Source organism: Cystoisospora suis (assembly GCF_002600585.1).
Source record: "Cystoisospora suis strain Wien I chromosome Unknown contig_2903, whole genome shotgun sequence".
Taxonomy (NCBI): Eukaryota; Apicomplexa; class Conoidasida; order Eucoccidiorida; family Sarcocystidae; genus Cystoisospora; species Cystoisospora suis.
Window position 1 is genome coordinate 1 of NW_027155699.1, and position 21,891 is coordinate 21,891.

At 54.4% G+C, this 21,891-nt stretch overlaps 4 protein-coding genes across 4 annotated transcripts; 2 read left to right on the plus strand and 2 right to left on the minus strand.

The window, feature by feature from the left end:
- Window positions 1-628: 628 nt before the first annotated feature.
- Window positions 629-1,096, minus strand: CSUI_005872 (uncharacterized protein; the record flags this gene model as incomplete). The annotated part of the gene is made up of 1 exon (XM_068066039.1): window positions 629-1,096. A coding segment is annotated over one exon (90 nt), but the record flags the coding sequence as incomplete, so codon positions are not given.
- Window positions 1,097-1,222: 126 nt separating this feature from the next.
- CSUI_005873 (metal cation zip family protein) lies at window positions 1,223-11,235 on the plus strand. Its single transcript, XM_068066040.1, has 7 exons — window positions 1,223-2,915; window positions 3,425-3,622; window positions 4,142-5,161; window positions 5,631-5,749; window positions 6,456-6,608; window positions 7,269-10,633; window positions 10,993-11,235. Exons 1-6 carry the CDS (start codon window positions 2,729-2,731, stop codon window positions 7,407-7,409), a joined length of 1,818 nt encoding a protein of 605 aa, XP_067921978.1. The 5' UTR covers window positions 1,223-2,728; the 3' UTR covers window positions 7,410-10,633; window positions 10,993-11,235.
- A 381-nt stretch (window positions 11,236-11,616) lies between these two features.
- On the minus strand, window positions 11,617-20,146 carry CSUI_005874 (uncharacterized protein). The gene has a single exon (XM_068066041.1). The coding sequence runs from the start codon at window positions 19,442-19,444 to the stop codon at window positions 12,203-12,205; it is 7,242 nt and encodes a 2,413-aa protein (XP_067921979.1). The 5' UTR covers window positions 19,445-20,146; the 3' UTR covers window positions 11,617-12,202.
- CSUI_005875 (uncharacterized protein) lies at window positions 17,337-21,312 on the plus strand. The gene is made up of 3 exons (XM_068066042.1): window positions 17,337-18,183; window positions 18,371-18,804; window positions 19,334-21,312. Exon 3 carries the CDS (start codon window positions 19,930-19,932, stop codon window positions 20,227-20,229), a length of 300 nt encoding a protein of 99 aa, XP_067921980.1. The 5' UTR covers window positions 17,337-18,183; window positions 18,371-18,804; window positions 19,334-19,929; the 3' UTR covers window positions 20,230-21,312.
- The last annotated feature ends 579 nt before the right edge of the window (window positions 21,313-21,891 follow it).

Consider the following 21,891-nt stretch of genomic DNA (forward strand, 5'->3'; position numbering starts at 1 on the left):
GACGAATCCTACCATTGTGACAAGGACGAAACCAACCGAACTTCCGGGAAAGCAGAGTTGTTCTCAACCAACCGTGTGAAAAGCCAGAGACTGGGACAAACCAACCTCCCTCGGCGTCGTTAGAAGAATCCCGAACAAAAAAGCCAGGGTCAATTAGATTGAGAGAGGCAGAGAAATTCGCTGGGCTACGGTGACAGTCGGTTCACCCAAATGATTTAGCCAAGTCGTTTCCAAACGCCATTACAGCATGAAATTGTAGGCGTCCACACGACGTTTGATAACCGGGAAAAACAGATATTTTTTTCTCAAGAAGCCCGGAATAACTCCGCCCAAAACCAGTCCTAATAACGGGCCAGAGTACTAGAGCTACACCGCTCAACGAATCAGATTACCGGGCCAGGGCGCCTTCCAATTCGCACGCCTCACTATACCAGGATTACTACTGAGCCCGTATACTGATTCCCATACTCCACCGCGGGCGGATGCGACCGGGTCGGTTCCCGGGTCACGGCACCCCTTTGTCGGGCTTTCGAAACGCGAGGTACCGCAACCACGCAACCGCCCAAACGCGAGTCCATCTACTGACGAATGTAACAAGAAAGTCGCTGACAGCTACACAAAAATAACAAGGGGGAGGTGTGAGCTCCGCCACGCCCACCACGATCGGAATCAACCGCGAAGCTCTCTTCGCGTCACTCCGCCAAAAGACTACTAAGGGGAAGAAAAGAACAAACTCCTCTTCTTCGGGAAGAAAGGCACTGACTCCTCCTCCCCTTTTCCTCTGTCTATCCTGTCGCTGCCTAGTGCGACATATCGGGAGAGTCGTGTCTATTATTCCGCCCTCCCGGAGAGCGGGCTCCTACAACACTACAGACTACTGCCAACTAGTCTACTACGTAGTGTGTCCCGCTCTACCGGGCTATCCCAGCACCGGGCTCCAGGGAGTACTAACCGGGCTATCCTAGCACCCGGCTCCCAAGGAGTACTAACCGCGGTGCACACAGTCTAACTCACGAACACATTTCTCGCTGAGGAACATAAGTTCCTCGCGGGCACATCACCTGTCTCCACGCTAGCTGTAGCACACGCGGCGACGCTTCCAGGAGAGAAGTGGATCACTGCAGCACTCTGGCGACCCTTCCGTGTTCCCCCAGCAGGTGGACTTGACGCCTTGTGAGATGGGGGGCAGCGGGATGCATGCATTCCGGCGAGTTCAGAGCCTCCCCGGTCGTCGAGGCATGCGGGGCGGCTACTCCAAGGTTGCTTCCTTTCCTTAAGCGCCGCATCCCGGGTTTTTCTTACAGTTTTTTCATCTGCATTGCCCTGTATTCAACCCAGGTGCGTGCCTCGTCTTTGCCGCTGTTTTGCCTGATCCGAAGTGTACTAGTCACGGCGGATTCACAGAGTAGCGGGGGCGCAGCTTGTTTAGAGGTGTTACTTTTTTTTTTCGGTTGAGATCGTAAGGTTGTCTTTCTCTCGCCGCACAGTGGAGCCACTTTTGGGGGAGTGACGCTGGTGTCTCTGCCCGCATAAGCTTATTTGTTTCTGCCTCTTTCGTCAGGTTCTACTTTCGTGGATCTTCATCCACTTGCTGTTTTTTCGGAGTTGATCAATTTCCAAAGTCCTAACGTCCATATTTGCCATGGTCGGTAGGCTGTACATGTTAGACGGGTCTGGGATCGGCTTTCAGTACTTTAGGCGGCATCGCGAAAAGTGCTGTTCTGCGCTCCGTGCGCTAGAGGAGAGAGAGAAGCTCCATACGGGCCCGCTTTCACTCCAACGTCGTTGGGCGCTAGGGGTCCTGCTTATAGACTTCGCACAAGTACAGTGTCAGGTCCGTCATCTCCCCCGTCTGCGGTGTGGGCTTTCTCTTGTTAGCTTTCGTCCCAAGACTCCTTTATGTGTGGTCGTGAGCGCCAAGGAGAAGAAACCACTGGCAGGTGTGACGTAGCCACTGGAACAGTACTGGGTGTTACGTGGGGGCATGTCCGTTCTAGTCTCACCGGAGAAGGGAGGGGAAATTTCTTTCCGTACTTCCTCAGGACAGCGGAGTAGCCTGCTCATGTCATCCGCGCAGAGGTCCGTGAGTCCTCCCAACCAGGATCAAAGAGATATGCACCCTGTACCCTTGTCCCCGCTCAGTGGCGTCGCCGTGTGGTACGGCCGTAAGGCGTCTCCTGCGCCTTCGTAACCAGTCGTTGTACGTGTAGCCGTGCCTGATTCGCCAGGTTCACTCGTGATGCACCTGCCGTCACCCCGACTGCGACAGCAGCAGCCGGAGCTGCTGTTGTTGGTCCATGGGTCTGTCAGGCGTCACTAGTAACCCTGTACCCTCTCCGTGGAGGGGAGATAATTTCAAGAAGTGCGGGAGTCAGCATTGGAGAACTATGCTCATCCAACGCGCAGCCTGTCAATTTGAAGGGAGTGGTTTGGTGCGCGAGGGAAGCAGTCAGAGCTCAGCTCACCTCTTGTCAGTCCGGTTTCAGGCTTTAGATCGGTGCTTGGAGTGAACATCATTTGAAGTTGGTTTCCTTTCTGGCTTTAGAGACATTTCGTAAGTTGGGACGGATTCAAAGGCGACCGCAGTCGTCTGGCTACGTGCCATAACGAGAACTAAGGACATCGGCCCCCGTTTGGGACCAAGTCCCCACACTCGTTTTCCGGGGGTCTGCGGCGTACAAGGGGAACAGAACACAGGCGAAACTAACGCTGCGCTGACGGGGAGAAAATGGCGCCGTTGCAAGGAACGGAGGCGCCTAATTTTGAGCCGAGCCATCCGGCTGCATGCTGGGGAACCAAAGTGGGAGCTGTCTTTCTTCTGGCCTGCGTTGGGGCCTTCGGAGCATGGATACCTCTGGCCTTAAGACGCTGCAAGCTTGAGAAATTGATTGGAATTTTGAATACCTTTGCTGGCGGTGAGCACTCTTCAGAATCAAGTGCATGCGGTTCCCTCTTACAGGCCGTGCACGATAAGTAGTGGGGCATGAAGGTGCATGTGGAGGTGGTACAAGCCCATAGATCATTCTTCGATTCCACCGACAACGCCTGTATGGGCTTATTGGCGGGCATCGTTATACCGCTCTCTACAGTGAAGACAAATTTGGGTATGGACAGTGCTTATGGTCTGTTGTTCTGTGGGAACTTGCGCCTTGTCCCGTACTTCGGTCGCTTTTGTTTCATGCCGGATGCGGAGAGGTACTCTGGAATTGCGCGTCTCTTCCACGTCTGACATCTGACAATTATGTTTGTGAAAGGCCTTTGCGGCTAAAAGTGGTTTCCGAAGTGACGCGAAGGCGCAAACATGGACCGAATGAGTGGATGGATGGTGGCTTGTTATTCATACATCTAGATGAAAGCAGTGGATTGTCTCTGTTCATGAATTGAAAAACATGGCTTGGCCTTCACGATTTCTTGTTATTCGCAGGGGCGTTTTTAGGTCTGGCTTTGTTTCACATTATGCCCGAGGCAAGCCAACACGTCGAAGAAGCGGGAATGATGTTGCATGTGGGGGAGGCTGGCGAGTTCAACATGGCCTATCTCTTTTTTTTTGTGGGGTATGTCGCGATCCTCATTTGCGAGAGGGTTCTCTCAGTCGGCGACGCCGAAAGCGGCGGAGGACTAGGTAAGAAGTGTCAGGCCTTTCTTCTGTTCGGCTGAACGTGTCTCATTCACCCTCCCATTCGGCGTGTCAACACGTTTACACCAGAATGCTAATCCATTCATGAATAAACACGTACTTCTTCACGGAGACGGAAAAAGTGACCCATTTTTTGTCCAAGGTTTCGTATGCACGCAGTCCAGCTCCTTCATGAGGCCGACTGAGCCTGTATGGGCTAGTTGCCAAGGCCGTCAAGTTGCAGGAGTGTGCATTCATGCACAAACACATGGGATACTGCACTGTGATTGGTCCGTAATTTTCTCCGGCGAGCTGTGCTGGGGGGCTCTCTCTTTCGGTTTTTAGGTGTTTTGCGCTGATACTTTTACTCTTCGTGACTGCCATATCGCAATTGTAGTCGACAGCCAGCGGAGAATAGAAGAGCGGTGGCTCATTCTCCAGTTTTGCTTCACCGTCTTAAAAGACGACGTGTGTGGGCACTGAAAGTGCCGGCGTTGTTGCGACTGGCATGCACCTGTATGTCAGATTCCCAGGGTACTGCAACGCGGATCCGAGAAGACCCGGAACTTTCTATGTGCTCATCCTGTCTCTCACGTGCTTCCCAAGATCCCTGCTGTTCTCTACTCGATAAGAGGGGATTGCTCGAAAATGACAGCAGCTCGTCTTCGGGGATACCCGCACACAGACAACAGAGCTCAGTCGGTGCCTGCCCAGCCGTGGGGAAGTTTGGCCCGGCCCTAGAGGGAGAACAACGGCAGCTTCTTATCCCATTTAGCAGTCCACGAAGTTTGAAGTCGGTCTCAAGGAGCAGTTGCCGGGAAGGCGAGCTGGACAGTGGTGAGACTACGATGACATCAGTGGTCAATATAGTGCCCGAGGATCTCAAGCCTGCAGGTGAACTGGCTTCAGAGAAGGACGCACAACAAAGGAACTCACTTTCCCATGTAGTCGTAAGTGGTAACCGGTCGAAAGTTATCCCTTCTGTTCAAGAGGTGCCGATGCAAACAAAGGGTGCTCACGAGGTAGGGGTGGAGACCGGTAACCCTCAGGCAATTTCTCAGCGAGGGAAGGACTGCCCTGTCAGCGTCAAGTTCAGTACACCAGTGAGGGGTGCACAGTCCAAAGCAGCTTGTGTCTACGGTGAACAGTTCGAGCCGCCGTGTGTTGTGACTGCACAAGGTCACGATGTTTGTTTAGCCGCTCTGGACAAGAGCGATCTAGAGGACGATGAGAGTGAACGGAAACCGTGCACTCCCCGGAGGACGGTCGAGGGGGAAGACGCCGGTGGGGAGAAGCATCTTGAGGAAGACCGAAACCTGGCTCTAAAAGGTAGCGAGTGTGTACTGCGACTACCAAGTTTTGGAGACGGTCGAGGGACGTACGGCAAAATGATGCTTCCAGGAGACGAAGGTGATATGACGCATACCACTGAGCACGACCGCGAAGGCAACGGTAGAAAGCACCTCGGGCAGAGGCGTCTGGAAGGGATCGATGGTGGTGCCATTTTCCTTATGGTCGCCTTGGCTATCCACGGTCTCTTCGAAGGTAGGTAACTGAAGCAGTGCTGCAATGGCCGGGTTTGTATAGAGCCTCGCCGAGTATCTGGGTACACACGCAATCGGGCACGTACATTTATTCCTAGTTCTAGACGTACGTACCCCCCCTACGTAGAGGGTCTGTGCCGGTCGGTGTATGAACGATCCCTAAGCTGGAAGGATGCCTGAGGAAAAGAGGTCACCGACGTACGTACAGTTCACTTCGTGTCCGTTTCATTCTTGAAACTGAAGGATCCAGGGGCATACAGCAGGGCTGAAGCGGGGAAACGTAAACAGGCGGCGGATGCTGTCTGCAGGGAGATAGGCGAAACCGGTCGCCTGTTTTGGGGATTCAGCCCGAGTCTCATCGGAGACCCAACTGGGTCTCCGATGAGTTATTGATGCAGGCGGCCAAAGCACATACTGTAGCTGGCTGTGCTGTCGCGGGGTGGTGGTGTGTGTGTGTGTGTTCTGAACAGGCATGATTATTGGCGCGGAGACAAATTTCATCTCCGTCCTGGTTGTAACGAGCGTCGTTGCCGGCCATAAATGGGCCGAATCGTTGATGCTTATGTCTCAGTTCATGGAACGCGGCTTGGTAAGGACAACAGTATTCTTTCAAGAGGGGTTCTGTCCCTACATATTGAGGATACCAGAGAAGCTTCGCTGGCAGTCAAATGTTTCTATGCCGGGGGCCTCACTCGTGGCGGTACGGCGAGAATACCCGTGTCCGGAATTTCCTGGTATTGTTCCATTCTCAGAAAGGCCGCGGCAGCGCCTTGCCTGTACGAGCAGACTTGCACTCTTGCTTACACGCCGCTATATGCTTTCTGACTTGTATTTGCCAGAGCAGTAGGTTACCACTTCAATAACGAACCCAGGTTGCTGTTGGGTTCCTAAAGGGCATCGCTGAAAGCCGCCACGTGCGGGGCTTGGACCCACCAGTGCCATCTGTCTCATAACTTTCTGCCGCTTCGGAAGCTCGCAGTAAAGTGGTGTCGCCGTCATTTACTCGTTTTAGCTACTCCGCAGGAGGTGAGCATCTTTCACAGTCTGTGTTGCGGAATATCAATGGAGCAGGCCCGCAAGAGGAACTTGCATAGGACTTCAAAAAAGATCACGAACCTAACTGTATTTTCCCGGTTTCGTTTCATATGTACTCTCCATAACAAAAGTGAGAGCTGCATCGGGCGTGTCGGAAGGGATTGACAAGGAGGCATAGCACACCTTCGACGCATGAGTTCGGGGGTTCTCCTTCCAGCTCTCCCAGTGCGTGACATTTCGTCTGTGGCATTTCTATGTAGGCCCCGCGCGCATACTGGCTGCTGATGTCTGTCTTCATCGCTTCGTCCCCGGTCGGCATTCTCGTGGGCGTGGGGATATCGGGTGGTGGCGAAGTAGCGTCGGGAGTCTGCAACGCACTTGGTGCTGGAACTCTCATATACGTCGCGACCGAGGTTCGTTCTTCCCGTGTGCTTGTGTTCGTCCCCTCGTTAACAGACCTGGTAGCGCTACAGTTGTTGGGGGTTCATTATTGTAAATGCGTCCGGGATGTCCTAACCCGTTTCAGGTGAGATAGTTCTTGTTTCATTTGGTTGTCTAGTTGTTTTATACCGCAGATGACCTTTCACGCCTGTCATAGTAGTTTAGAACGGCGATGAGGGATTTTAAGATCCGGAGAGGTCGCGCACCTGGGAATGTGGCGCCGATGACAGCGGCCTCTCACACGAAATTCTGACTCTTTGCTGAGCTTCTCGCTTATGTTTGGTGCTTTGAAACTTCAACGCCAATCTTGCGTGCGCATCTTGGGGAGTGTTCCTGCCCCCTTAGTAGTACGGATGGGAATGAAGTAAGTCATCGGGAGCTGCTAACGGGGAAACATAGCACGTACTCAGCGATTCTGTCGAACTCCGCGCGGCCCAAGCAATTCACTCTTGCAAGTTTTGGATCCCATGCTCCCACCGCTCATCTTGCCAGTGCAGATAGCGTGTTTCAGTGGTCTGCTCAATGGGAGAAGTCTCTAGCTTCTATCGAGTAACTCCAACCTGTTGTGTCCGCCGGTTGACGACTGCAGGATAGTACGTTCGGGCTGTGTGGTGCGTGTTTCGTGCGTCCAGATATCAGACCACGTTTTCTCAGGATCGCGCAGCCGTCGACTTGGGCACCTCGGTGTGTACTGTCTTGGTGCTACTACCGTCCTGGGCCTGACCTTTCTGGACATCGCACTTGAGCCCGCCCCCCCTCTCCCAGTGAACTGATATGTGGAATAGAATTCTAAAACCACGTTTTTCTTGCTTTCGCCCTTCGTCAGTTCTTGCGGCACTCAAAGCACCAAGAACTCACCAGGTTGTTCTCGTCAAGCCTTTCACGCACGCGACAAAAATACCAAACGTATGCCGCGCTTCAGTATGGCCTCCAGTGTACATAACAACTTGCTCCCAGCTCTCGTCTGCGGGCGAGGTCACTGCTGGCTGTAGGACACTAGTCGTGGGTTGCCGGTCACCTCAGCTCGCCATGGCACATAATAGTGGCGTCCCTGACCAATTTTTTGATTCTCATGTCAAGGAAATCATCCCCGCCCGCCCCCAAGAGCTCCCCCTCTCCCTCTCCAGCATATTTTCGGCTCGGCCTCCGTGCGGAACGAGTGCTTGTCTTGGCTGCTTCTTTACGCTCGCGGACACGCTGCAGGGAGGCGAACGGATTGTCGTTCTGCGCCTAAACAGTTGCGGAAAGCTGTTGATTGATGGGGGGCAGAAAGGTCCTTTCTTCGCGGCTAAGGGGTAGTTTTTTTGCTGGCCGACTGCTGTGGGTGAGATCACTGGGGCGTTTGCGGACGCCAAGGAGACGGGGACCACCAGTCTTACTCCTTCGAAATGCGGAATTGAGCGACTTTTCAAAGAGTTCAGGATAGCGACCTTTTTTCTACGCGCTACAAAACACAGGTTAGCTTTGTTCTTGGAAGCCCACATTTGTTGCAGAGGGCGCCGCTGGCCTGTGTGAGGATGCTTGCGTTCGCCCGGGGGATCACTTCGTTGTTTTTTTTTCTCTATTAGCTTCTTGCGAAGGAATCCGACAAGCTCCTGATCTGATGAGTCTGCGCCCTCCAAAGAAGAGAACAGAGTGAAGCTGTACTGTCGTCAATGTATGCCAATGGAGAAACTGGGGCGTTGTACGGTGGTGCGTCGACTGCAGCAGAGACTGCACTAGGCGAAGTGTCATGTCGCCGGTTTGCTGTCAGGGTGGCCTGTGTCGCTCAGCATCAGAATCCGTTCCTGGTCTGCGTCTACGAGATTGTCACTGAAGCGGTATGGGTGTCGATTCTCGATCGAGCCTGTGACCGCTGGTCAGCTGCATAGTTCTTCCACCACTGTGGCCGCTGCTTTCCCAGGCTTGCAAGACAATTTGCAGGAAAAGACACTTGGGATTCACCTGCACCTCGAACTCCTAGAACGCAAGACAATCTGTAACTAAGAGCTTTTTTCGTTCGCGCGATCCTGTGATACACTACATGTTGTGATGGCATGGCTCGGAGAAGTCGCCGACGGCGGACTGTGGGGCGGATACCTTTCTGGAGAAGAAAGTGATAGTTCACGCACTTCGTAGCAAGGGGGGGGAGAAGACAGGCGGCGTGACCGTGACGCGGCGCTCTAGGGTAGGTGCTCTCAGCGGCCGGAATGCTGAATTTCATTATCCCTCGCGGAGACCTCCCATCCTGCAAGCCAGTCAGACTCTTTCTTTTCGCGGACATCCACACATCTAGGAAGCTGTTTCACGGACCGTCAGGTCTGCTAAGGGGATGACTCTGATACAGCCTCTTGCCTTCCTGCACTTGGACTGGGGTAGTGGTACTCGGAGCCAGTACAATACACGATCCTATGCGAACTCGTCATTCCGTGTTTTGTCTGGTGCGACTTGTCCATACACGAGGAAACCCGTGCGGGAGAGACTTTTGAGCTATTTCATACGACTGCGAAGCACGCTGATGCTCGTCGCAAACGTCGCCAAGGGGACGACACCCAGAGTACGATGCTGACCTCGCTCCGTTGTGAGTGAAGGGGGTTAGCACGTGAGGTAGCGTATAAAGTACGGCTCGTGTTAGTAGCAGACTGTATTCTTTGCGGTTGTTTGGGTCTCGCTGTTCGGATTTGTGGAAAACTGTGACGGCGTTTCATTGGATAAAGATTCGGTAATAGGATTCGCATGGTCACTGCCTTAACTGTTTCGCGGGTTGGGGAAAGGGGGTCACTGCCCGATCTGTTTCGCGGGTCGGGGAAAGGACGTTGGTTCCTGTTTAGAGCTTCCGCCTTCGGCCCTGGCTGTCGATACCGTCTTTTAGGCCATCGATGGTTTTCCAGCGGCTGCGGCTGATGGGGGTGAAGCTTCATGTATTTGTCAGGATGCTGGATTCATGCTACGCTGTGTCAATGCCGCCTCTGCCTGTAGTAGTCCACGAGATGACAGTGCACGTGAGTAGTTTGCTTTTCTCCGGTAGCGCTCATGGTCACATGTTCAGGAACGTTTTCTCTAATAGAGAAAATGAGTTTTCTTCCATGAATTTATTTCGTTATTTGAAACGGCAGTGTCCTGCCGGAAACGGCGATGATTGCTTTTTCGTGCAGCAAGCGATTCTCGTTTCGTTTTCCGGTAGTGATCACGGAGCCTCCCGAGACTTTGCGGTATAAGCAGCGCAGCTGGTGTGTGTTTGTGTATCCGTCATTGTAGTGATTGAGTTTGGCGAGCGTCCCCATAGTCCTCGGTTTTGTTCATTCCGGGCAAGTTCAGGCCTCGCTTCCGTTCAGCCAGTCGGCATAGGCCGATGTTCCTTCCTGAGTGACAGATCCCAGAGCCGTGTATGGGGGTTTTTATCTAGTGTCGCATAGTCGTCCAAACCCGTCCCTGAGACGCGTGTCGAATTCCCGGCGTCGGCGCATGTATCCCTGTCTACTGTCCGCGAGGTGTCTTTATTTTTGCTCGCCTTGTTTCCTTTCCGTTTTTTCTGTCTTGAAGGAAGACGGGGAAAGAAATGGAGTATTTGATTGGCTTTCCACGTGTCGCTCATCCAACATTCTTTTTGGAGAAACCTCCTCGTTGTTTTGTTGACAGAAAGGGCGAGTCGGGTTAGCTGCTTGACGTTGTACGGTTGCTCACCTCAGAGTATTTCCGTGCAGCAAAATAGTACCCGTCCTCGACATGCACAGTTTAGTTCGTGTGGCAGCAGCAGGTTTCATAGACATCCTGCCGGCGTTGAGCAGAGGACCGACCAAAGCAGTGTCTGTCGCCTTTATGTGTTTTCGTGTGCTGTCCCGGCCCTCTAGTTCCTCCTCACGTTGTCTGCTGAATTGTGCTTGAGGTTGATTTTGCCGGATCCCTCCGGCTGCAAGCTTGAGGAACGGGATCATAGCTGGAGAAAGAGAACTTTATTTCAACTGCTGTCCTGAACAGAATGGAAGAGAATAGCGTCGTTCTGGCGTCGGCACGAAGCGTAGGCTCTATCCATGTACATCGATACAGCCTAGGCGGGTTTCGTGCGAGGTTGGCATTTCCGACATTCCGTTGTCCAGAAGTCACCGTGAAAAGCAGCGGGACAGCGGCGGACGCCTGCATACCGTACTTTTGTTGGCGTCCAGCCAAAACAGCAGAGCCAGACAGTCTGGCATACGCACGGGTTCAGTGCAAGCCGTCAGCAGCGCTATGCCAGTACCCGGGAGTTTGCCACGGCAGACACCAGGAAACGTCGTGCAGACTGATGCCTAGTACCCGCAGCCGCGCTTGCACTATGGTACTTCACCACTTGCCGACTCACTTCCCACAGCCGCCGTGTTTTGTCCGTCTTGCCTGCAGCGGCCAGTTTGTGGAAGTAGCACAGGGCAGATAACCGCCGTCATCCATGCCGCAGCAGAGCTTATACAGCAGTTTACCCCCCCTGCGGCCCTACCGCGCATTCGAAAGTCCTGGTGCTGGTGTGCTCGCTAATCTACTTCGGCAGGCCGAACCTACCAGCGCAGGGCAACCACCGGGCTGCCTCACTAGAGCACTCGTCGCAAGCGGGACATTCGCGCCGCCGGTTTTGCGCGTGTCTCCCTGGTTCTTTGCACTGCGTGAGTGTTTCTTCCTACTGCGCCACGTGCTGCAGTGCGACTTCCTCCGACACAGTGTATGGTAGTGACCCTGCCGGCCGAGCTGCAGCTGCCTCGAGAACTGGCTAGCTATGCGAGGCGTAGGACTGACGTGTGTCACGAGCCGTGACAGCTGTCACATTCGGAGCCTGACTAGGCACTACGGGCGGCTCGAAAACGCTGCGGTGCGTTCCTGACAAACCGCAGCCGTCACAAGCGAAAAACATGGCGTGCGGCGGTGCGTGAGGCAGGACTGACGCCCCGTAGTGCTGAGCGACCCTGCCCCAGCGACGGACTCCGTGAAGAGGACAAAAGGAAGGATTACCAAACGGCGTCAGCAACTTCTTTTGGACTTGGTGTGACGCCACGGCTAACGAAAACCACAAAGAGAGCCCCCTGCAGCCACAGTACAGTCCGTGCACCGGATGTCCGGCAGACTGGTTGACAGAGCAACGCAGACTGCGCATTGCCGAGTCGCGCATCCACGAGAAACGTGAGCAGTGCTCCCACCCCACATAAGAGAAAACAAACGCTCTCCCACGGCTGACGGGGATTTCTACAGTAAACCCCTTGTTTAGACTCCGATGCAGCAGGCGCGAATCACTCGTCTACAAGTTTCTTGACTAGATGATTGTGTAATACTTCGTATCTCGAACCTCACACGTTGCCACGTTGCTCCAGCTGATCGGTTGCGGTCCCAGCACGACAGCCAGTATCCCTGTACGAAACCGCCTTCGGAAGTACTGCAGATCTCTGTTTTGCAGCCCGACTTGTCGATTGTCCGCCCCTCACGGTCCAGCCTGCATCGACCAGTGTAAATAGATAAAGGGCCGAGAGGAGCTGCTCTGGCTTGTCGAATCTCGATCCCGGGGGAAAGCGAAGACACACGCTCGGTCCGACCCTCGGGAATCATGCTTTGCCTCGGTGTCCCGCCTTCAGGGAATTGAATGTATGTTGCTGGCTGTAGGGTCACTCTCCACTTCGCTCCGGCTTCCCGTTGCTGGTTTTTGATTAGCGTTTACAATGTGCGCCTCAGGGAACCCCCCACAACGCGCACACGGGAAAAGCTCCACACGGAGGCTACCTCGTTCGCCACGCCGTACACTCACAGAGGCCCCCTTTACAGTCTCTTCGGGGCCAGCTGGTACGTGCTGATCGCGAAGGCTTCTTTGGGACACCCGTGAGACGCACGTCGGGATAACACTTCTGTGTCCTGCGCAGACATGTGGATCGGGGTCCACGGCAGAACAAGCGCAAACCGGTCGTGCCGGCCTGATTTGCCACACCACCTTGCGAACGAGCAGCGCAGTGGGACGGAGGCCTTCGGACAAGTAGACAGGAGCCGCGTCCAAGGAACCGACTGTGCACGGAAGCACTTCCTGTACGGACTGGTCTTCCTCGCCCCGTGTCAAAATGCCTTCTAATGACTCCGTAGCAGAATTCGTGGAAACTCCTTCGGTATCTAACGGCGCCGCCTTGGTAGTTGGCGACGGTGTCTCCTTGCCCTCCCCCTCTGTCTCTGTCCTCTTGGTGAAACTCTCGGCTTTTTCCCTAGTTGCTTCACTTCCTGAAGCAGCGACCTGTAGCTCTCCATCTGCGTTTTCGTCCCCTGGTAAGCAGGGTTCTCCGCGAGTCAGGGCGAGAGTCTGCGTTTCGGAGTCCGCTAGCAGACTACACTCCTTGTCTCTCAGCAGGCAAGCTCCACTTCTCGGATGAGAGGCAGCAGTAGTCGGAGTAAGCATCACAGTAGGAGAGCCACTCTGTCTCCGACCATGACAAGACCATGAAGACCTTCCGTGGACACCGTACAACTCGGCCTCGTCATGAAGACGTTTCTCACCTTGGGCTTCGCTCAGAAGTGCCCCGGCTTCCACAGTACTGCCTTCTCGCAGTGAGAGAAGAGATTTGAAAGCAGTGCCTCCGGCTACATCGAGTGCCATTGACCTCTTGATCTCCGAATTGTTGGAAGTGACAAATGTGCCAGGCGTCCCCTGCCTCCTCTCTGCCTTCCCCTTTCGTTGAAATAGTTCTCCGGACACACCACAGCAGCCGTTACTCACAGATGGAGTGCGGCGGGGAGGTAAAGGGGCAGCGAAAGGAGGACATACTAGGACCTTGATGACACCACCACCACCAATCAAGTCTTCAGAGTAGGGAGAACACTGTCGGTACAAACCATTAGTGTGTGCACTCATGTGTAAAGTCCCCTCAAGAAATGGCGTATCCTCTTCTCTTTGCCTTCGTTGCCCTGCAAAGCAGGCTTTCTCCTGCGAAGGCTCCCGGGGACTCTTGTCGCCTGCCATGTTCTTACGACACGCCTCTCTAGCCCAGTGATGATGCCATGTCTCTGGTTTTCTGGGTTCACAAGAAGGCCGTGGCAGTTGAGGCAGCAAAGATTCCGAACAGGACTTCTGGGCACTGGTCGGGTGACAACAACGATCGCTTCTGTCAGTTACTGGCGTGCTCTTCGCATGCTGAAAGTGATGCTTCCGTTCTTGTTCGTTGCTCCCCCTGGGACCCCGAGACGGGAGGAGTGCGTTTTTCTGTGAAAAGTTTGAAACCTTGTCACTGTCTCTACGCCTCGGAGAGGCTGTAGGCCCCGACTGTGGGTCTCGGCAGTTGTCAGTTGAACAGTCAAGCTTTTCCACAGACAAGTGAAAGGGATGGCCCGTGCGACATGAGGCAGACTCCGAAGAGCTTCCTCTCCTGTATAAATACTGTTGGCTTCGCAAAGGAATGAACGAAGCTGATTTCGTCTTCAATGCTCGGTAGTCCTGGACGGAATGTCTTTGTCCTCTATTCACCTCACGGCAAACCTCACCGGACAGGTGCACGACGGTGCCGACCCCAGCAGAGTTTTCCTTTTTCTCTTCTGGACTGGTCCGGCTTTCAGGAGACAGCGCAAGTCGTGATACTAAAGGAGACGGTATGGAGCCCACCCGTCCTCTGGTGGCAGGTCCCGTGGTTTCCTTAACTGGATGAAAGCCGCCCACGGTCTGTTTCGTCTCCCCAGGCTGGGAACGAGCATCTAACCTAGGAGACGTGACTTGTCGCTTCATCCGATCAGGGGGCCACCTGCAGCTTCGCCATTTCACCATAGCAGGACTATGAGGAGAGCCACCGTCAGAGCAAATCTGATGCACCAGCTTGAACGGAAACAGCCTGTTGTCTCCCGCATGAAGTAGCAGGTCTCGATTTGATTGCGTCATTTCCTCAGGAGATCCTACTGCCACCTGCTGAAGTCCTTTGTGTGCTCTTAACGCCAGTGGCGCTTCCTGGAACCCGTCAAGTACACCGGCAACTTTCTCAGCTGTTTCGCAACGTCCAAAGAGCCCAGCTGAGCTTTCTGGCCTCTCGGTATGAAGAGTTCCTGGGTCGGAGCCAAGATTGCTCCGTGCCCCCCATAGGCTCCTCCCCGCCAGAGCACGTTTGAGACTCTTGTCATCGTCCCCGGTACCGTAGCGGGTCAGCGTCGGGGACGGAGGCGCGGATATTGTCCTTTTGTCACGCACCGCAGCGCTCCGATGGTCCTCACGGCCTTGTCCTCTCTGCTGTTGCGCCTTCGTCTTATCCTGCTGTCCCTCTTGTTGGGACGCTAACAAGCTGCGAGGTGAATCACTGGAGCTGCCAGCGAAGATATTCCTGCACAGGCGCCAACCCGGCACGCGAAACTGAGGTACCGTATCGGAGAAACCCGTCGCCTGAGGTGCTGGCTCGTATCTGTGGGCGTCCCGAGCACCGGAAGTTAGCGTCTGAGACGGCAGAGCAGCACGCGACGGGGTATAGGCTGCAGGAGCCGATCCAGTGTCTCTTGGGGTTGCCACTGTTTGTACTGCATTCTCTTCCGACCGGTTCTTTTCAGCAGGCTGCGGATCCGCTGTTGTACGGAAAGGAGAAAAGACATGTGCGAGGTCTTGCGTTGCTCCGTGACTATCACTGCTCTGCTTAGTCCCGGGTGAGTCTGAGCGCCCTTTAACACCCTCCTCGCTCTTTCGGGGGATCTCCTCACGAGTACAGGCGCTTGGGACTGCGACGCTATCGTCTCTACGAATTACTGGGGTGCTTCGGCTTTTTTCCAGTGGCAACATGCCCGACGGTCCAGAGAGCCTGTTCGTACGGAGAGGCAAATAGTTCAGTTCCCTTGTCGTACTGGCTCTCTCACGCTCTCTATAGACCCCTGCTTCGTCGTCTTGCCTGCTACGACAAAAGGCAGGTGACGACCGGACAGACAGGGATGTAGAACGTTTTGAATGGAAAGGAGGCTGCGACGTTCGCGATCCGTCGCCCACTGCGTTCCCCTCAGAGGATACATATGCGAATAACCCCTGCGAGGACATTGCATTATCAGTTTCAGGAGACGCAGCAGACTCTTGTCCTCCACGTCGCCTGACCGTCACATCCTGACAGACTTTGTCCTCTGAGTCTGCATGCTGTGAGGAATTCGGCACCTCTCTGGTATCGAGGGCCTCATTCCGTGATCGGTATCCTACAAAATCAGCATGCTGTCCGCGCTCCAGGTGGGGGGTTTGTTGCTGTCCCCTCGAGGTGTGGAAAGAAGAATCTCTGCTTCTTTTGCCCCGACCACGGCCCACCTCTCTCCGCACGACTCGCACATTTCGGTTGTCACCGCTTTCTTCTCCACATAACTCACTTGCGGCCGACGAAAGCGAGGTACCTTCGTGCGCGTTTGCTGATCTGTCTTCAGTTTCCCGCATCTGCCCGATTAGTTGCAGTTTTTCTTTCCCCTCCCCGTGGTGGCTGCCTTTCTCGAGAGAAAAAGGAACTCGCGTTGCGGTATGGCTTTTCTCTGTTTCCCAGAACACTCTGGTTCCCTCCTTCCCCCCCACCCCGGTCTCCCGGCCACGACCGCCGTGACCACGAGATGTCGCTACCAGGCTGTAGACTTGGCATGAAGTGTGCTGTAACGGCTCAGCACCTGGGTGTGCTCTGCCTTCATCCTCCCGCAAGAACAATGGTAAAGGTCGGTTTTGACGCTTCTCCGTGTCAGCCGAGGAACAGTGACTGTCTGGACAACGGGAAAGGCTGCTTGGCTCCAGGTGTGGTGTATGCGGCGGACACGGGGCGTCATTGGACACTCCGGAGTGTTGGAAGGCAGAAGTATCGTGGCTTTCTTCTTGTCCGTGCACGAAAAATCGCTTCTCGTGCAGTTGTCCGACCCCGAAACTACCTCGCCTTCTACATGACGAAGACTGCTGCGAGCTGAAGTCGTACCTTGTGTCATCCGGCGTTGTGAGATGTGACAGAGTGTCTCTCTGCGCCAGTGTGTGCTGCTTTACTATTTGAGACTGTCTCCGACTTTGCATTCCGGACGGCATGCCCTTCCACAAGCGTTCTCTTTCACTTGTGCCCCAGTTTGGCGTCTCCACTGGGTGCTTGGCTGCATGGACGGTACCAACTACTCCTTTCTGGTTCGAAGCTCGCTTCGGAGAATGATCACCGCCACCGTCGACATGATACAGCACCAAGCCCTCTAACTCCTCGTCTCTTCCTGATGTGAGCAAAGGCGAAGATCGACGCAAAAAAAAGCGAGAACTGTCCGTCCGAGCAGTAACGGGACGTTCAATTGATGGACAGGCGAGGGCCTGAGCCTTTTCAGACTCACAAGAGATGAATACATCTCGGGGACGAGACATCTGCTCAGGCCCCCTGTTTCCGTGTTGAGTCCCGGAGTCCCTTTGATTCTCTGCAGCTTCCTCAATGAGTAGCTGTCCCGACGACGCCGTACGTCTGGCGGTCTCATCCGGAGCAGGAAGCCCGCTATTTCCGAGTGTGTCGTCAGTGCGACGCGTGAGGGGGCACAACCGTGAAGAAGCTGAAGATGCGATGGCAGGAGGCGTAAGAAAGGCAGAACAAACAGAGCCGGCGGTATGAGACAGTAGTCGGCTTCGATCCCACTCCAAACTGCCTCGAGGCCCTGCGGTGGCACCATCGACAGAGGCACATTCTTTTTCGGAAGGCGTACAGAAGAAGGGCCGCGAAAAAGATGAGGACGGACGTGACGATAAGGAGAACTGCGTAGATGCACGCTTCTCAGATGTGTAAGCTTCACTTGCAGTCACGTTGACGTCTCCGAGAGTAGAGATGTATTCAACACAAGCGGCCGATGAACGAGGTAGACATGCCCGTTGCTGTCTAGGCATGATACCATCCGTGGAATTCTTTCTACACATCTGGTCTGTGCTTTCCTGACCCGTTCCCACCAAGGACTGAACGAGGGGGGTTGAGTCTGGCTCTGAGCATTCTTGGACAGTTTTGTTGTTGACTTGGAAATCGGAGCACCGCCCAGGTGCACTTCCCCGGTCTCCTGTCTCCCGGTTTCGCGGCGAGCCATGAGAAGAGTTTATGTCAGCCGAAGAGGTTGTCTGTAGAGTAGTGTGAAAGGACTCCTGGTTACGGATCTCCCCAGGGAAAACTGCTGCGATTCCACCGATAAGCAGGGACTCCTCCTTTCCGGTGACTACGGATATGAGAGGACGTATCTGATCTGTCCTGTCCCCTCCTCTTTTGTTAAGCGTTGTGTTCACAGCCTCCCTTTCTGCTCCAGAAGGGCATTCGTCCTCTCTTCTAAGAACGTCTCTGACCATTCGCTCCCTTAGTTGATTTGCTCCGAGTAATTCACTCTCTGGGACGTCGTGTAAAGGCCTCAATCGAGAACTCTCGTTTGACTTTTTCCCGTTCACTTTTCGTAACCTGACTGGGGTGCTAACAGCATCTTTATCGAGCAGGCTCAACCCCGTGTGAATCTCCCGAGTTTCACGTGTCATTGCAGATCCTCCAATACAACTTTCAAAAGTCTTTCCAGCTGTAAATTTCCTTTCTGTTGTCTCCCCTCTGCCCGAGGAAAACTTCACAACACCATGACGCCGCCTCGAGGACTGTTGAAGATGATCTGCAGGTGCGTCATTGACCAGAACTCTACGGTTATGCCGGGGTATAACTGAATAAGAGAGCTCCGTCCTCCGCTCGTCTGCCACCACGCTCCGAGGTGCCGTAGCGTCGCACCCTCTGTCGTCCTGTTCCACGGTGTTTCTTCTTCCAGAGGAAACTTTCTGCTCCGGTTCGGGTGTATGTGCCCCATGCAGAGAAGGCCTTGTTCCTTCTGGAGACAAGTGATTCGACGGCAAGGCCGGAGCACCCGCATCTTCACCTCTTGAGGAAGAACGCCGCCGCCTTTCCCAACTAGGCTTTTGCCTGTCGTCTGCGTACAAGGAAAAAACTGTACGGTTATCACTTGATGTAATAGGCGTATGGCGTGTATCCGAGCGAAGTTCGTGTCTTGAACACCCCTCTTCGAGAGCGCCCGTAGCCAAAAGCTTGCCTGGTGACCCTTCCTGCTCTCTATCGCTCAGACACTTGGAAGCTCCTCGTACGGGAAGGACGGCTAGGGCATCTTTCACCATGCCCTCCTTCCGACAAGCGATCTCTGTCGCCTCCTCGATTTCCGTATCAGATATGCCGGCAATATCGTGAGGAGGGAAATCATGCTTCGCCAAGAGCCCAGTTGCCTTAGCTTCCGGTGAGGATCTGGACTGAGGCTTCCGCAAAAAAACACCTTTCGTTTTCACCTTCGCCCGTGGTAAACTCTCAGGCAAGGCTGCGGATGTTGCAGAATCGTTTGCCGGGGTAACAAGCGTCTGCCGCGATGCTTTTCTTTGGACAGACAAGTCTTCTCTAAACACCCCCCCCGCAACTTTGCCAGTAGGTGTCTCTCTCTGCACCTCTCCCTTGCGCGTAACAAATTTGCTAGGGTGTGACTGGGAGTGACTAGTTTCATTACGGGGCCGAGTAGACCGGGTGCCACAAGCGGTGGAGGATGACGCGGATGGCTTAGGCAGTTGCCGTACATACGCTCTAGCTAGTGCAGTCTCACACGGCGAACGCAGTGGGGGCCTCGCAGGAGTGGCCCGATATGCTGAGGGAAATGCACAAGTCCTGCTGTGTGTTTGCTGTCTCGAAGGAGTCCGCCGCTCTACTCCAGGTAACCTATTAATATGAGCACTGCGCAGATTAGAATGTTTCCCAATTGTGAATTGCTGTGCGCCCAGGAAGAAGGGGAGACTGTCTGGAGCCGCTGTTTCTTTCTCAGCAGGAACGCGAGAAGATGGCGAGCCCGGAGGGGCCCGCGCACAGGCGACGGGAACGGGAGGTACAGGCATGGGAGCAGGCAGAAAAGAACTAAATGAAGAGACAAGAGTCCGTACGTTGAAAGGAAAGAATTGGCCTGAAGTCCCCTAAGAACGATGGAAAGCTCAGCCAACCCAAAGGATCTGAGCGGTGTGCAGTTTTAGCCTCCTGGGTCGCGGACGGGGGTGTCTGCAAGGTTTCCCCTCGACCGATAAGGGAACACCGGCAAGCATGCTGATACGGAGGGCCACAGAAGAAACCGACAACCCAGAAACAAGAGGGATGCCAAGGCAAAGTCGGGACTCGAGCGCCCGACTAGGACACCTCCACCTCAGCCCTCTGCCCCTGTACACGCACACGTCTCCGCCTACAAGGGACTGCAGTCAGAAAATTGGACCTCCCATGATGAGTAAAGCAAAACGTCTACGGAATCAGACCGAAAAGTAGGCCGGCAGCATCGAGATTTGGTGGTCTCTTGCATCGACAGGAAGACGGATGCACTGGGGCTGAGAAGTGCATGTGGACAATCCAGACACACAGATGGGAGACGGGCTGGGATGAGGACAGCCGGAGAGGAATAATCTCGAAATTACATCTTGCGTGTGAACACAACTTCGAGTTGTCTTCCGCATCTCTCCAGAAATCCGACCGTATGAAACCTCCATCACTCCATTGTGCGTGCCGTGGAAGATTCGGAAGTACTCCCAGAGAAAATCCGCCAGAAAAGAACTCATGGACCCACCATACAATCCTTCAACAGCCATCTACATCTTTACAAAATGACCACTACCGAGGGGCACGGTGGCTTAGGATATGAAAGCGAGGGGACCTTCGCTGTGTGCGACTATGGGCGGGCCGGGGACAGAAAAGCGACGTGCCACTCTTCCTTTGTGAGCCGCTGTCCGCGGCGGCGTGCTTCTGGGAACCAGGAAAGAACCACTAGCTCTCCAATGAAAGCACCTTTCCTTTTTATCCCCGTAAATTGCACGTAGCCGGGCTTGCGTTTGGTAGCTCTTTGTTTCCTCACCACACTTCACAAGCAACCGTGGGGAAGACGTTTGTGATGCTTGTGCCCTTTGGTGTTGGGGCTCGCTTTGGGTAGGGTGTAGCGGGTCAGGACCTGCGAGCTGTGTGCTTCATGAAAAGTGCCTCACAGGCGTCAGTCGAACACAAGGCCGTGTAGGCCGCATTCTGGGGTAGCCGTATCGTTTGAGCACCTTGGGATAGTGCCCACCCTGACGCCTTGAAGGCGAGTCGTTATTGTGTGTCGTCCGCCCACGTACACGCCCCGATTGACTACAGCCTGGTCGCGTGAATGGCGGTCTCTGCGTGTTCTGCGGTTCCTGACCAGGGAATTGTAGCTGCCGACTATGGCCGCCATGGTCGGGTCACTCGGCGCTGATTTGCGTCAGCGGGCCAGCGGCTGAGCAGCAGAATGATTCTGAGGCTTCCTGATCGGGACTGCTTACAATGTTAGATTGTAACAACTGGCCATCCTGCTGCTGCAGGGACGGAAATTAGGTTCAAGTGTCCACTGGTCAGTTGCACAGTGGAGCCGTGACTCCTGCGAAGGACACATTAAACACCAACCGCCGGCACAGCAGGGGTACAGTCGGACCAAGCGCCCCCGCTGCCAAGACTCGCTGAGCACGAAGTGGCAGGCTGATGCCCCGACAACAAAGTGGAGTGGATTCTGGTAGGGGCGACCTCGACAAGACTACGGCTTTGGTTAACTTGCGAACCAGGGCAGACAACAGAACGCGAACTGCGGCCAGGGAAGAGTTTCTCTGCTGGCTGTAGTGGTGCGCCGGCGGGCTGGCGAGACTGCCCTTGCGGCAGTCTCCAACCCATTTGTAAGTGGGCCGCTCCCCACAAGCTTTCAGACTACGTAAAGATGGTTTGTACTAAGGATGCACGCTTAGGAACGCAGGGACGGCAGCATTACAGTGGATAGCGATTGACCGGCTGTATCTGGACACAGAGAATTTGAAGATCGACAAGCTGGCTGCCTCTGTGGCTCAGTTTAAAAAGAAGAATCCTGATCTGCCCCTGCTGACTGAAGTCCTGGCCTGTATCAGTGCAAAGATCACTAATACCACGGGCAAACACACTTCGGTCTTCGGCGGTAGCTGTACTCTTTCGATGAAGAACTCGGTGAGATGCGTGTGTGTGCAGCCGTGTTTAGGGGCTGCTTCCTTATGCCACCTGTTACAAATGTCTTTAACTCGAACCTGAAACAGCCTGGTTCAAGCGCGACACTTTCTGATACGATTTTGGGACACAATCAGGTGCCGGAAAAACGCGACGAAAAGCCGCCTGGGCGCGCTGTCGTGCGGTTGTTCCTCGCAGTCCAGGTGTGCCCACGTTTGTTAGTAAGGAGGCGCCGTTATGGCTGCTGGGTAGCGGTGAGAAATACCTCGTTGCCAGCCGAGGCGAGAACGACAAACATGATAGCCTCGAAACCCCCTGTATCAACCTT